This window comes from Manis javanica, chromosome 1 (assembly GCF_040802235.1).
Source record: "Manis javanica isolate MJ-LG chromosome 1, MJ_LKY, whole genome shotgun sequence".
In the NCBI taxonomy this organism is placed as follows: Eukaryota; Metazoa; Chordata; class Mammalia; order Pholidota; family Manidae; genus Manis; species Manis javanica.
This window is the reverse complement of record NC_133156.1, coordinates 160962889-160979406: the sequence shown is the minus strand read 5'-3', so window position 1 is coordinate 160979406 and position 16518 is coordinate 160962889. Positions and strand designations below refer to the sequence as shown.

Genomic DNA, 16518 nt, shown 5'->3' with positions numbered 1-16518 from the left:
GGGTTGCTATACAAACATTATAATTCTTGAAATGATGGCTTTGCCTCCTGAGCCTCATACATCAACCCTGCCTCACAAATACGCCATTATTTCAGCAGAACTGAGGTATATGCATGCTGGCTCATGAAACATTCTGCTTTATCCACAGGTGAAAGTTATCAAATGCAACTCATCATTATTACTGTGTGTTTTAAATCACACTGTCATGAATATTGAGAATTATGTTTCTTGTTTATTTTACATGCCAGATTTACTCTGCATGGACACAAAGGCTGTAAATAAGACTTAAAGCACAAAGTCATCTGAAGGAAATCACACCTTCTGTGCTTCTTTCTTCACTGAGTTACATTCAGGATTTAAAGCAAGGCAATGGAGAAATTCCTTCAACACTTCCGTACTTCTTCCCAATCCAGAAAGAGCTTGCGCTTTCACATGATGTCCCTGCATTCATCAAAAGACAAAATACACATTAGAAAAAACAGTGTGATTATATGCTTGCATACAAACAGCCCTGAAAAAAATTAGAACTATTTGTTTTATTTTCATACTAAGTAGAATAAACAAAAAAACCCCAAGGATGGCTTTAGCTCTACTACCTTGGAAACTGAGCAATCTACTCGGGTTTTTTTTTCCTTTTTTTCTTTTGCTACAGAAACTATCCTAGCAAATCTACAACCACAACCTTGATATAGCACATTTCCATCACCCCAAAAGTTTTCTCATGCCCTTTGAAGTCAATCCCCTCCTCTGTCCAAGTCCAGGAACTACTGATCTGTCACCATAGTTTTGAGAATTTCATATAAATAAAATCATAGGTGCATTTGTGTGCCTTCCTTCACTTAATGTGACACTTCTGAGATTCACCCAGGTTGTTGAATACACTTTATTCTTTTCTATCACTAAATAATGTTCCATTGTATGATTAGTTACACTGCTTATCTATTTACATGTTTTATTGATTTTTAAAAAGGAGTTTTATTAGTTTTATAGCACTTCATTCAGGCAAATTAATCACATGATGGACAAGAAAATTTTAAGTTACTTGACATATGCTGACCTGTAACCTTGGCAGTTACAAAGGGTCATGTGCATGGCACAGTTCACCCTGTTCATCTTCTGAAATGTCTCAGGATTGAAATGCTCTGGGGCTTAAAAAGGAAAAATACTGTCACAGAGCCCAAAACTAAGACTTTAACCTCCTCCGGCTGTTAGCGGAATTCTTTTTAAATCCAAATTTACTGAGAAATCATTGACAAACACAACTGTATATATAGTATAAAGTGTCCAACACGATGTTTGATATATATACACATTGTGAAATGATTACCATGATCAAGATAATTAACACATCCGGCACCTCACACAGTTAACATTTTTTATGTGTGGTGAGAATGCTTAAGATCTACCCTTAGCAAATTTCAAGTAGGCAATACTGTATTAACTACTATAGTCACCATACTGCACATTAGCTGCTCAGAACTGAACTCTCCCTACAACTGGAAGCTTGTACCCTTTTGCTTACATCCCCTATTTCCCCTTCCCCTCTTCCCCCTGACAACCACCATTTTGTTCTGTTTCTATGAAATGAAATCAGCTTTTCTTTTTATTTAATTCTACATATAGTGATGCCATACAGTATTTGTCTTTTCTGTCTGGCTTATTTCACTTAGACAGTTCCTTCCAAGTTCACCCATGTTGTTGTAAATGATATGATTTCCTTCTAAGGATGAATAATATTCCAATGTGTATGTGTGTGTATCATATTTTTTTCATCCATTCATCCATCCGTGGACACTTAGGTTTTTTTCCCAGGGTTGGCTAGTATGAATAATGCTGCAGTGAACACGGAAGTGCAGATATCAGTTCAAGATACAGATTTCATTTCCTTTAAATACATACCCAAAAGTGGGATTACTGGATCTTATGGTAGTTATATTTTTTAATTTTTTGAGGAACCTGCATACTGTTTTCCATAACTGTACCAATTTACATTCTCACCAATATAGTACAAGGGTCTCCTTTTCTCCTTATCTTTACCAACATTGATTATCTCTTGGCTTTTCAATAGTAGTCATTCTAACAGTATAAAGTGCTATCTCATTGTGGTTCTGATTTGCAGTTCCCTGATATTTAGTGATCTCAAGCACCTTTTCATGTATCTATTGTTCATTTATATGTCTTCTTTGGAAAAATGTCTATTTGGGTTCTTTGTCCATCCTTTAATCATGTTATTTGATTTTTGCCATTGAGCTTTGTAAATTCTTTATATATTTAGGATATTAGCCCATTATCATATTTTATCCCATTCCATAGTTTGCCTTTTCAATTCGTTGTGTCCTTTGCCATGCAGAAACTTTTAATTTGATATAGTCCTACTTGTTTAACTTTTGTTGCCTATGCTTTTGGCATCTTATTCAAAAATTATTGCCAAGACCAATGCTAAGTAGTCTTTCACTATGTTTTCTTCTAGGAGTTTTTGTAGTTTTAGTTTTTACATTTAAGTCTTTAAACTATGTCAACTAAATTTTTGTGAGTGGTGTAAGATAGGGGTCAAGTTTCATTGTTTTGCATGTGGTATCCATTTATTGAAGAAACTGTCCTTTCCACATGGTATGTTCTTGGCACCCTTGCCAAAGATTACTTAACCGTATATGCAGAGGTGTGTTTCTGGACCAGCGATCCTTTTACAGGGGTCTATAAGAATGTTTTTATACCAGTACCATGTTGTTTTATTACTATAGCTTTGTAATATAGTTTGAAATCAGACCGTGTGATGCTTCCAGCTTTATTCTTCTTTCTCAAGATTATTTAACTATAAGGGATCTTCTGTGGTTCAATATGAATTTTAGGATAATTTTCTTCTATTTCTGTGAAGAATGCCATTGGAATTTTGATAGGGGTAACATAGAATCTGTAGACTGCTTTGGGTAGTTTTAACAATATCAATTCTTCAAATCTAAGGACATTTTTCCATTTATTTATGTCTTCAATTTCTTTCATCTATATCTTAGAGTTTTCAGTGTACAGGTCTTACACCTCCTTGGTTAAATTTATTCCAAAGTAGTGATTTAGATGCTATTATAAAGGGCACTACATTCTTAGTTTCTATTTTGGATAGTTTATTGTTAGTGCATTGAAATGCAATGGTTTTTTTATGATGATTTTGTACCTTGAACTTTACTGAATTCATTGGTTGATTCTAACAATTTTTTTGGTGGAGTCATTGGGCTTTTCTATATGTAAAACCATGTCACCTGCAAACAGATAATTTTACTTCTTCCTTTCCAATTGGATGCATCTTATTTCTTTTTCTTGCCTAACTGCTGTGACTAAGACTTCCAGTATAATGTTGAGCAGAAGTGGTCAGAGTGACCATCCTCATCTTGTTCCTGATCTCAGAGGAAAGGCTTTTAGCTTCTCAATGTTGAGTATGATGCCAGTTGTGGGTTTGTTACATATGGTCTTTCTCATGCTGAAGTACATTGCTCCTATACCTGATTTGTTGAGAGTTTTCTTATCATGAAAGTATGTTGATTTTGTCAAATGCTTTTTCTGCATCTACTGAGGTGATCATATGATTTTATCCTTCATTCTTTTAATGTGGTTATTACACTGATTGATTTGCAGATGTGGAACCATCCCTGCATCCCAGGAATAAATCCTACTTGATCATGATATATTATCCTTTTAATGTGTTTCTGAATTTGATCTGTTACTATTTTGTTCAGTATTCTTGAATATGTTCATAAGAAATATTGGCCTGTTGTTTTCATTTGCTGCCCCTCTTAGTTACAATTATACATGTAATTTTGTAATAATTAAATCTGTGTGTCTTTTGTCAGACACACACTGCCAAGACTTTAGCTCAAAGATCAATACTGTGAAAAAGAATCTAACTTCAGTGGGCAATGCTGGTCTACTGTGAGTCAGACATACTAGACTTCTAATTTACAACAATTAGGCTCAATTATTATAACAGAAATTACCTCAGAATAACAACAGAACAAGGGATAGGTGAAAAGGTATCAGAAAGAGGAGTAGAAAATGTTTTTAGTGAGGTAAATATGCAACAAAATAGATGTCTGCAGTTGGTCCAACAAACATTTGCTTCCCATCCTTAGGTTTATCCTCAAATCCAACTTAACACTCAGTCTAATCTGAAAACATTTTGTTGTAAAGGATGGATAGTTGGATGGGAGGGAGGGAGGGACGGGGAAAGGAAGGGTAGGTTATATCCATCTTCTTGATTAATCTGCGTTAATGTATCTTCAATGTTTCTAAAACAAAGATGATAAAAAGTAATAAAGCAAGGGAAAAACTCATCTTAATTACTAGCTAATTGAACATGCTATGTGTTAATTTCATCACAAGTTCTTTAAGAGTTTAAAAACTCTTACAGGGGTTTAAATTTCAAAAATCTATGCAAAAAAAGCTACAACTTCTATACTTTGGGTTCTTCATTTTCTTCAGGGACAACTTAAGGTATCATTATTAGGTTAACATTATGACACTCATTCTGTGTCAACAGAAGAAATATTAGACCTTTCCAACACAGAGACTAAAATTATTTCAAAATATGTATAAAACATGCACCCTTTATTAACACCACTTATATGTTCCATACACGCTAGGGCTCAAACTGTTAGTCATGATTACTAGGTGATCTTCCTATTTAAACTGTAATTTTAAACATTCCTCTTTACTCACAAATTTATACAATTCTATCATTCTGCTTATATATGTAGTGCATAGAGCATATTATTGGCCTAAATAACTACTAAGAGTAATCTAAATTAGTACTTGTCTCAATCCAGTTGGATTTTAAATTCAGGCGGTTTATTATGAAGTGGATTGCTACATTTAGACTACCATAATTTGAGGTAAATGTACACAGTTTTCTTACTTTATTCTTAAGAAAATCCCATACACTTACATTTATTATCTCCAAAGCCAATCAATACAAATACTTTAGCCAAGAGAGGTTCATTCTGACAAACTGCATTGGTGTCATGTAGCACCTGCTCATAGTTCTTCATGGTTAAATATAATTCTGCTTGTAGTAGTAATATCGAATTATCACCAGGAGCTGAAAGACATGAGGAATAGAAATAAAAATGACTGCATTTAAAGATAAATCATTGTTAAATCATTAAAAATATTAAATTAGAAAATAAACATAGAGGCAAAATAAAAATTACTTCCTCCTCCAATCATATATAGTATTTAGTAGCTTGGTAAGTATATTCTACATAGCTTCTCTCAGCAAAACAGCAGGAGGATTAACAAGACTTCAGAAGGCACCAAGAAAATAGACTGCTTAGTATACATTAGCTACAACATAATCAATCTCCAATAATAAACTGAGTAAATGCTGAGTCACCTTAACGCTATGACTAGGTATTAAAAAAGATTTAAAATAACTTTCTTGAAAGTACACAAGGAAACTCATGCTTAAGAAACTAACAGAAAAGTAACACATATTTCTATACAACTTCATGGATGCAGGCTGATGACCATAATTGCACCTATATGTTCTCTTAAGTGGGAAAACAAGGAAAAAACCTTCCTAGGGTCCTCAAGCAGAAGAGATCTTGAGAATTGATCATATGCTTATATGATGTAAGTCCTGCTACACAGAAGCCCAGAGTGACTCTGTTGATTGACATGAAGTACACGAATTTGTAGACTGGGCTGGGTACTGGAAAAGGGACAAAGCCAGAGCCCATGAAAGGAGAAACATCACAGCCACTTACCATACTGCCAGACCTAGTTCACTCTACCTATCCTCATTGTAGGATCTTTGTAATGGAGCTACAATATGCATTTTAACTGATTAATACATATTCTGAAGACCTAAAATGTGTTCTCATCTCTCTACCTAATACCCATTTTCAGTTTGCTCCAAATCCTTGATCTTGACTCTCTCAAACTACTTGGTACTTTCCAAATGCTACTATGTCTCCTCTTAGCTCATGTAGGTAATTGAGCAAGTGTGCATAAAAGAACTCATGCAAAAAGATACTATTACATCAATACATTATGAGCAGGTGCTACTTTTAAACATGTTATTGCTACATATGTGGAATATAGAGAAGGTATGACCTGGAGAAAAGTAGGAAAAGAGGAAAGGAGCAGCAGGAGTAGAGAGTCACATAATAGAATCAGAATCTCAAAAATCATTGACTGGCTAGAGCAAAGATTGGGACTTTATTCTGTAAAAAGCCAAATAGGAAATATTTTAGGCTTTGCAGATCAAGAAGAAAACTCAAGAATATTGTGCAAGTGCTTATATAATAAAAAGAGGGAAAACAAATGTTCACAAAATTTGTATTGATGAAATTAAAAATACAACAATAATAATTTAGCTTTTTTTGTAATACAGGTGTACTAATAGAAAGGAATTCTTTTCCTTAAAGTTCAAAGTTAATGTTCTCTATCATCAAAATCAATTGAGTATGTTCATCTGTTGATTATGATCTGTAATGAGATTTTTCATATTTCATCTTTGAGAATGAACATAGGGACTATGAAATATGTCAGTCCACAAGCATGTTATTTTAAATTGAGCATTTCATTGCTTGGAAGTCATTTATAGAATTCTATTAGGTTTTTCTCTTGTCTCTTTAGCATATTATTATTATTTACTAAATATAATAGCCAATTAATCATTTCCAACTGAAGATTAGGGGAAAGGGCCCCAATTGCACAGTTTAAATGCATTTTGAAATATAGAAATCCCCTTTGGAGATTTTGGATCTCTTGGGAGAAAAATGCTGCTGGAACTATACTTTGAGCTTGGGAAATACACCTGCTGCAAATTTGCGTGAGAACGGAGATTTCCTACCTTGCTCCCACTTGATTCTCTTGAATCTTCTAAACAATCATATTATATGCACACAATTAGCCTTGACCCTTGTATTCTAATATTTATATCTTGTGTCTCCTTTTACTCTCAGATTGCATTAATAATGGTAATAGTGGACATTTTTCTTTTTGAATTTAAAAAGAACACGTCTAATGTTTTAACATGAAGTATGTCCACTATAAATTTCTGAGAGAATATTTATCAAATTAGTAAGTCCCTCCTCTTCCTATTTTTCTATGAGGACATCAGAACAATGGATGCTGAATTTTATGCAATGTTCTTTCAGTATCTAAGAGGTTATACGTAGTATATTTCCTTCAATCTGTTATTATAGTGAAGTACATTGTAAAATTTGTCTAATACTGAATTATTCTGATCTTCCTGGGATAAGCTCTTCTTCACCTCACCTCATATATTTCTGGATTCAAAACAGCAACCTTCACCTGACTGTAGTATTAACATATATTAACCTTATAAAGTGAAATGGGAATTTTCAATATTTGTCTATGATCTGAGATAAGATGAGAGCTAATCTTGGTAGAATTTGCCTGACCTTGGTGGTTTTTTCAGAAGAAAATTCCTGAGTCGCATTTCAATTTCTTTTATGTTTATCAGTCATGTAAGGCTTTTATTTCTTGGATCAATTTTGATCATTTACAGTTTCTTCAAATTGTCCTTTTATATAGACTTTAAAACCTGGTATATTCTTTCATAACTGCAGTTACGCTGCATCTTCATTCCTGATGCTATTTGTTCTTTGCTTTTTTCTTCATCACATTTTGCTAAACAGTTGTCTCTTTCACTGGTCTTTATAATGAACCAGTTTCTGACTTCTCAACCAACCTGTTTACATTTCACTAACATTTTCTTCATTGTTCCTTTGCTTACACTGTGTTAGCTTAACTGATCTTGACAAAATTTCCAGAGTAAAGAACATACTTCCCTTACATTTACTTTTAATCATTATTTTCTAATGAATGCTTTTAAGCCTCTACTCACATTCTAAAGGTGATTTTATCAAAGCCCCAAAACAATAAAATTCACTTCTCATCCAGACAGTGAATGAATAAAACAGTTTTCTTGGTTGACTTCCACCATTTGGTAATCCATTTATAAAGCCAGCACTTCGTAATTTAATATTTTAAGACATTTAAAATAAGTCTCTATACATTTTCTTAGCATTAAGCCTTAAGCTTAATAAAACTAAGAAAATTTATTGAGGAATCACTTAAAAATAAATAGAAGAGGAAAAGTAACTTAAAATTTTTGTAAGAAAAAATGCACCCGTGCACCTGCCAAAGAACTGATACAAGATTTCCAATGGCCTACCTATTACCCTTGCAAGGGGAAAGAGTCAGAGAGTGCAGACTGTTAATCAGGCTTTGTGAGGAAAAGAAGAGGGTAAGCCACTCTCTCCATTTGTTTAGGGTTGATCATAGGCTGTTCTCCAAATGCAACCTAGAGTCACTGTTGAGCTGGGAGCTAGGGCTCCTGCTGGAAAATCTGTCCAGTGAGAGGGCAGGGGTGAGAATGAAGAACTGCAACCAGTTATTTAAAAAGAGGTGAATGAAGAGACATAGGAAGCAACTGTGTGTTCCCAGGGAGAAGAATGCATGGTAATACCTCTCATAGGTTCAAAGTGACGTAGGACTTACAAAGTTTAATTAAATCTAATTTGTCTTTTCTTTTATGGTTATTCTTTTTGTGTCTTACTTAAGAAATCATTGCCTACCTCAAGTTCATGAAAATTTTCTACGATCCCTTTTAGATATCTGATTATAATTTCAATGTATGATAGGCATCTGGGTTCATTTTGTTCCATATGGATAAGCAACTGACTTAGACTACTTACAGGATTTTTCCCCATTGAATCTTTTTGCAGCTTTGTAATAAATCAAGGAACTGTAAATGTAAGAGTCAGTTTCTGTGTGTCTATCTCTGAGCCAATGTAACCTTGTCCTAATTACCACAGCATGATAGTAAGAATTGATATCTTGTAAATACCCTAGCTTTGTTATTTTTCTTCAATATTACTGCCTTGGCCATTCACCAATTTCCACCAAAACCACTGCACAAGATTTTAACTGAGGCTGCATTGCATCTAGAGCTCAATCGGAAGGGAACTGAAGTCTTATCAATATTGAGTTTTGCAATCCACAAAAATATTTTTCCGTGTATTTAAGTCTTTTTTACTCCCAGAAATGTTTTGTATTTTCAGTGCAGAGGTCTTGATCATCTTTCAGGTATTTCAGGATTTATTCCAGGGATTTTTTTTTTTTTGTTATATGAAGGGGTTGTTTTAAATTTTTGTTTTCTATTTGTTTTTTGCTAAATATATGGTAATCATTGATCTTTTTATAGTGATTTTATATTCAACAATCTTGATAATTCCTTTATAATTTCTAATAGTTCAAATATTCCTGTGGAGTTTCTATGTAACATGTCATCTACAAATAGCAACAGGCTTCTTGTATTTTTCCAATCTTCTTTTTTTTCTCCTCACTGCATTAGCTAGGATCTTCAGTACAATGTTGAATGGCAGTGATGACAGAGAACACCCTTGTCACCTTTTGCTTCAGCAGGAAAACATTCAATATTTCATCTTCAGTCATGATGGTTGGAATAGATTTTTGTAGATACTTGTTAATGTATTGAGAAAGTTTCCTTTTTTTCCTAGTTTTCTCAGAGATTTTAACACAGGTCATATGATTTTCTCCTTTATTCTGTAGATACAGTGAATTACATTGGTTGACTTACAGTGATTAAACACAGTAACATTCGACTTAATCACAATGTTCTGTTCTTTAAGTGTTTCACTGGACTCAGTTTACTAATATTTTTGTTTTAGGATTTCTGCATCTATGTTCATAAGAAATATTGGACTGTATTTTTCCTTTATTGTCATTTCTTTTCTCTTACCTTTATTTCCTTATTTCTACTTCCTCTGGACTTAATTTGCTTATAGTCCTCTAGAATCTTGAAACAGAAGCCTGAAGATCACCAATTCCCAACTGTTCTTTTGTGGCACGGGCATGTGAAGCAATACATTTCCCTCTAAACACTGTTGCAGGGGCATCTCAGTTTTGATATTTGTACTTTCATTATAATTCAGCTAAAATATTTTCTAATTTCATTGTGAATTCTTACTTGACCTATACATTATACAAAAATGTATTGCCTAATTTCAAAGTATTTGAAAATATTCTAGTTATTTGCTACTGAATCTTAGTTCAAGTCCACAGTGTTTAAAGAACATGTATGGTCTGATTTCAGTCTTAATATTTGTTGCTACTTGTTTTATGGCCTAACCCAAGGGTTGGCAAATATAACCAGAGGCCAAGTCTAGCTGATTGTCATCATGTGATCCTGATAGATGGCATATTCCATCATTGTATGTAGTGCCATACATTAATTAAATCAAAGTGCTGAAGTGTGTTGTCTCAATCTATACCCTTATTTTTCTATCCTTATTTTATTAGCTACTAAGACTTTTACTCAAACTCTCCAAATATCTCTCCTCTTAGTTTTGTCACCTTTTGCTCTGTGTGCGTGTATACACCTGATTTTAGAGTCATACATCCTTAGGAATGTTACATGTTTTCTGTTGAATTGACCTCTTTGTCACAATATCCCCATCTCTCATGATGCCCCTTGCCCTAAAGACTACCTCATCCCATAGCAATGTTGCCATATCAGATTTCTTTTGGATAGTCTTTGTAGAGCATCTTTTCCCATCCTATTAATTTCCACCTTTTCGTATCCTTCTATCTAAGGTTTATCTCATGTGTATCTCATGTAATTGTTTTGTTTAATCTAGTCTCACAATATTTTAATTTTAAGTGGAGTACTTAAATGTATATGTCCATTGAATGCAAGGTAAGTCCCATTTTTAAATTTCTTTCTAATCATTTCATTTATTCACTGTCATTTTATTCTTCCTTTTTACTTTCTTTTGGATTAATCAAGTATTTCTTCATTATTCCACCATTGCTTTATAATTTTAGCTTCTTTCATTATCCTTTCAGTGGCTACCCAAGAGATTGAAATGTGCAAAGTTGATTTTCAGTAACTTTAAATTAGTACTTTTACCACATCCAGAAAGATACACAGACCATAAAACCATTTACTTTACTTACTCATCCTGACTTTGTGCTATTGCCATGTTTTACTTTTACATATGTTATAAATACAACAAAACATTATTGTTATGGTTTGAAATAATCAATATTATTTTATATTTATTCATATATTTACCCTTTTTAGGGGTCTTTATTCCTTCCTTTAGTGGTATGCTTCCATCTCAACATTTTCCTCTAGCCTAAAGAATTCCCCTGTATTTCATGTAGTACAATTCTGATGGCAATAAAAGTCCTTTGCCTTTATTTATTTATCTAGATAAAAATATCTAGATTTTTGTCTTCAATTCTTAAAGATATTTGCAATTGGGTAAAGAATTCCAGGTAAGCTCTTCCCACCCACCGCCTTTCAGCACTTTAAAGATGTTATTCCATTATCTTCTAGTTTTAATAATTTTTTTTGAAAAATCAGCTTTCAGTCTTATTACAGCTCCTCTGAAGGAAAATACCCTGTGTTCACTAACTGCTTTTATATTTATCTTTATTTTCAGTAACTTGACTATAACATACTTTGGTATATTTTGTTTATCCTGTGAGTGTTTGTGTTTATCCTTTTGGGCTTACTGAACTGCTTATAAAGTTTCTTGTCAAATTTGGAAACTTCTCAACCATTTTTCTTCAAATATTTCTCTTGCCTTTTCTCCCTCTTCCCTCTTCTGAGATTCAAATTTCACAGATTTTAGAACTTTTGTCTGTACCCCATATATCTGTGTCTAGTCTGTTTTAATCCATCTAATTCTCAACTTCAGATGTTGTATTTTGCAGTTCTAAAATACCCATTTGGTTCTTTTTTATAGATAGCTATCTATTGAATTCTTTATCTTTCATACACACATTTCTGTTGTCTTTAACATACTATTAGTTATTTTGAATCCTACTCACAATTTACAGACCAAAATTATTCACATGGCTCCACCCAACCATAATGAGTCCAGGAATGCAATCCTACCTTGTCTGGGGAAGGTATAAGATAGAAATATTTGGGGAATAGCATTAATGATTACCACACTTGGCTAAGGTCACATAATAAGTACATATCAGGGCTCGGATCTAAACACAAGTATTTCTGAAGCCAAAAAAAAACACAACAAAACCCTGTAACCTTTTTTACTCTATCAAGCCCTTTTTGGGGGCTGATTTAGTATGAAACATAAAACATTCCATAAATTTTAAACTAGAGAAACTTGCCTTTCTTTTCTAATCTTTGAATGGAACATGAATACTGAGCATACTGAATGTAAGTTCTCAAGATGAGCTGACTGCAAGAATTTGTTTACAACTTTTAAACGTAGGTCTAATATATACCCAGAAAAGCCACAGATTATAAGTTTATAGTTCAATGAACTATCACAGAGTGAACATACCTATGAAGCCATCTTCTAGGTCAATAAACATAACATCACTACCACCACTCAGGTCCTCCTCCTACTCCCTCACAATTCACATTCTCTGTTTTCTCCCCCAAAGGTAACCACTGCCCTTACTTCTAACAGGCCGTAGTAATTTTGCCTGTTTGGACTTACAGATAAATAGAATCATACAGTAAAACTGCTTTTGAGTCTGGCTTCTTTCACTTAACATTATGTCTGTAATTCATCCACAATATAGTGTGCAACCAGGTGGTTTATTTTCTGTCTGTATTCCAAAAGGCATCATAATATACTTACCCATTCATTCAGCTATTATTGGGCATTTGGGTTCTTTCCACTTTGGGGCTATCTCTAAAAATGATACACACTCTTGTAAATTCTTATATATGCTTTCAGTGCACATATGCACGTGCCTCATTGAAACTGCTTGGCCAAAGGTCATATATAACATTTTCAGATACTACCAAACAATTTTCCAGGGGTATAATTTGCAGACCCATCAGTAGCATACGGTAGTTCTCGTGTTATACATCTCCAACAGCTGATGCTGTGATCTTTTACATTTCCAGCAAAGTTTTGAAAAGTTCCATACTTGTACTGTCTGACACAGTAGCCACTAGCCACATGTGGCTACAGGGCACTTGAGAAGGGGCTAGAACAACAAGAAACTAAGTTATTCATCTTATGTAATTTTAATTATTTGAAACCAAAGTTTAAAAATCTGAGACTCTGTTCAGTTAATGGAAAAGCTAATTTGAAACAACTTCACAAAGTCAATATTTTTTCAACTCTACATTTCATGGAATCTAAGTGTAGCAGAAGTGTTTCTGATGAAAATTCAGTGTCCAAATTGAGGTAGACAGTAAATGTAAAATACACAATGGATTTCAAAGATAGTTTTTTTTTAAAGGCAGTAAAATCTCAGTCTTTTTTTTTAAATGAAGGTATGCTGAAATAATAACACCTTGAATGTATAAGGTTAAAAATCATTAAGATAAATTTCACCTGCTTCCAGTCACTTACATTTGGCTACCAGAGAATTTTAAATTACATGTGTGGCTTACACAATATTTCTACTGGACAAGGAGGCTCCACACCACATTGTCATAAGCAAAATAGTAGGCAACTCAAAAACACACAGCCTGTTAAAGTGTGGATATGTTAGTTGCAAAAATAGTACAGAGTACCTGTTATATAAAGCAATTTAACTGCTTACTCCAGCAGAGAATCTCCCAACTTAGATACAGGTATGCTTTCTTAAAGAGAAAACCTTCCCCCTAAATTTAAAATGCGTTCTGACTATAGCACACAAGAAGACTCTTAGTAATGAAAGATTAAGCCAAGTCGTCTCTGCTAGTGATTTAAATCATCTATACACTGTTACAAAGCCTGTGAATTCAGAAAACAAATCACCCTCCACACACACACACACACACACACACACACACACACACACACACACACACACACACACACACACACACATTCTCCCCCCAAAACAACTGTCAATAAGCACACACACACACACACACACACACACACACACACACACACACACACACACACACACACACACACACACACACACACACACACACACAAAAAACAACTGTCAATAAGCACACTCTTTGGGAGCCGAAATCACTGGCTGAAAGTTTGGTCTTCCTTTAAATTATGTATTCTTAACAGGTGGTGGAGGTTGGGGAGGACGCAAGGAGGGAGTTCCTTATAGACTTCCATTTACAAAAAATTAAAAGGTCACAGGCACTGGTTAGCATAACTAATAAGCTAATTACACCATAGCATTTTTTTTTTTTGAGAGGAAACAGAGCCTGCCAGTATGAAGTAATAAAAGCAGTGGAAGGGAATCCTTCCTGGATTCCTTAGCTGAAACCCCAAAGCACATCCTGCCATGTCCCAAGGCCTCCGTTGTGCGCCTCTAGGGTGTTAGTTGTTGGCATTTTCCTGCAGGACAAGCAAACACACTGTCATCCTCCCACTCCCGAACAGCAGAGATGGGGTGGAAAGGCCGTCTTGGCCTTGGAGGGCTGTGGGGGTTCCCGGAAAAAAAAACACGCAGGGGGTGCAACTTACCTTGACACCAGCCGCTCTGGCTGCATCTTCACCTTTCCCCCTTCGGAAAGTAAAACAATCCCCAAGCCCGGACAAAGCCTCTACTCCCACCCCTGCACTCGCCTGGCGTGCGGGACGGCGGCAGCTCCCACGGCCGACTTACTCAGGTCCAGGGCTTGGCCGCACCTGAGCAGCGCGGCCTCAGGCTGCTGCTGACGCTGCAGACTCCGCGCCTGGCCCGCCAGCCTGCGCACCCGGCCCTTGGCCGGCAGCACTTCTCCAGCGGGCCGCTCAGCACCACGTTGACTCGCCGCGCCAGCGGCCGCGCGGGCCCCAAGTCCACGCAGCGCCTGCGCACCGTGAGCCCGCACGGCAGGGTCACCGGCTTGTGGCCCTCGCCCGGCTTCGCAGGCTGCAGCCGCCCCTCACGCTGGCCCAGGGGGCGGGCCAGGCCGCCCGCCAGCTACCCCAGCTCCTCAGGCCGCGGCGCCCCTAGCCGCGCAACGCCGCGGAAAGCGCCCAGGGCCTCGTGGAGGCGGCCCGCGCGAGGCAGCCCGTCCCCCAGCCGCAGGCACAGTCCGCGTTCGGGCTGCGCCAGCCCGGCCAGCCCGAAACGGAACAGCTCGGCTGCCATCTCGTAGTCGCCCGCGCGGAACGCCTCTTTGCCCTTCAGCCGCCGGGCGGACGGCTCCCCTCAGCCGCAGCCGGGACACGGGGGCGGAGGCGGCGGCGGAACCGGCTCGGGGCTCATCCCCGCTCGGCTGCGGGGACTCGGGTCGAGAGGGAAGAGGCGGAGGGGCGAGGATGCTCCGCCGCCCACAGGTGGGCAGCGGGAGCGCGGCCGTCGTCTCCGCCGAGAACCCGGCGCGTCTGGGGGCGGCCGCGACCACGGCCAGAGGCGCGGGTGCGAGGCTGGGGCAGCGTCCCCCGCAGGGCGTGGGCAGGGCCGCCACCTCACCCGTGCGGGGCGGACGGTGGGCGCAGCGCCCTCCTGGCTCCGCTTGCTTCTGTCACCCAGGTCGCCCGTGGGAACGTGGCGATCCCCGCCCCGAGTCGGCGTCTCGGGGAAACCCTCTCCCGCCCGGTGGCGGGCGGCCGGCGCGAGTGTGCGCGCGCGCTCGTCTACCCCAGCCGCGCCCCCCGCGCGTCCTCCGGCCGCCGCCCCGCCGAGCTCCCACGAACCCGCCTGGAACAGGAGCCCGCGGCCTGCGCGCCCAGCAGCCCCGCCCCGCGCCCAGCCTCTGCGCAGCCGCCCGGCCGCCAGGACAGCCTGGGGCTGTGGTTAGAGAACCCGAGGACACCTGCCAAGCTCGCCACGCATCTCAAGCTTTGATTTAGGAAATGGTCTTAAATGACTGGGAAGCCGAAGTGAGTACTGAACGGCTCTCATCAGCAAGCTTCCCTTAATGGAACGCTAAGTTTGAGGCATTTTAGAACTCTTAATTTAGAACAATAATCTTAATAAAGAACGCAAAGAAATACCAAACTAGGTGCTGGGGGAAGGAAGGATTTGAGAAATGGACAATTGTATTGTACCCTTGATTAGGAAGCAGAAATCAAGTATTTAAAAATGAAGGACTTGAAAGCTACACTGGTGTATAAGCAAGGACTTTGTTCCTCGTGTGCCCATTAACCAGTTTTTACAATTCTCATTATGTGGAGCCCACTCTTCTCTTCCTATTGTTCGTTCCATCATCGACTTTATTCAAAGTATTTGAATGTACTAAAACACATCACACTATCCCAGAATCCATACTGTTCATTATTTCCAGGGGAAGCTTTTTTATTCTAGGTTGGTGAGGTTTTTCTACATCTAATACTGCTGGCTAAAGAAAATATAAAATATCTCCATCATCAAATATGGCTTTGGAAATGGGGAGATGCCTCATGAAGTGAAGAGAGAACATTTTAGACCAGCTCATAAAAGGGAAAAGAAGACAACTTTGCCCAACCCTTTAGTCCTATAATAAAGAAACAAATACAGAGCATAGCCCCCACCTCCCACCACCCTTTCCATGAATGACTTTATTTTGACTGGTAACAGTTGTAGTCAAACTAGATTTGATCCCAAGTT

At 37.7% G+C, this 16518-nt stretch overlaps 1 protein-coding gene across 1 annotated transcript in view; it reads right to left on the bottom strand.

Moving 5' to 3' along the window:
* LONRF2 (LON peptidase N-terminal domain and ring finger 2) overlaps nucleotides 1-15653 on the bottom strand; it is a 36472-nt gene extending 20819 nt beyond the window's left edge. Inside the window, 4 exon segments of the mRNA XM_073239756.1 lie at nucleotides 319-441; nucleotides 4934-5086; nucleotides 14608-14715; nucleotides 14718-15653. Of these exon segments, the coding sequence (XP_073095857.1) occupies nucleotides 350-441; nucleotides 4934-5086; nucleotides 14608-14715; nucleotides 14718-15195 (831 nt within the window). The 5' untranslated portion in view covers nucleotides 15196-15653 and the 3' untranslated portion in view covers nucleotides 319-349.
* Nucleotides 15654-16518: the final 865 nt, after the last annotated feature.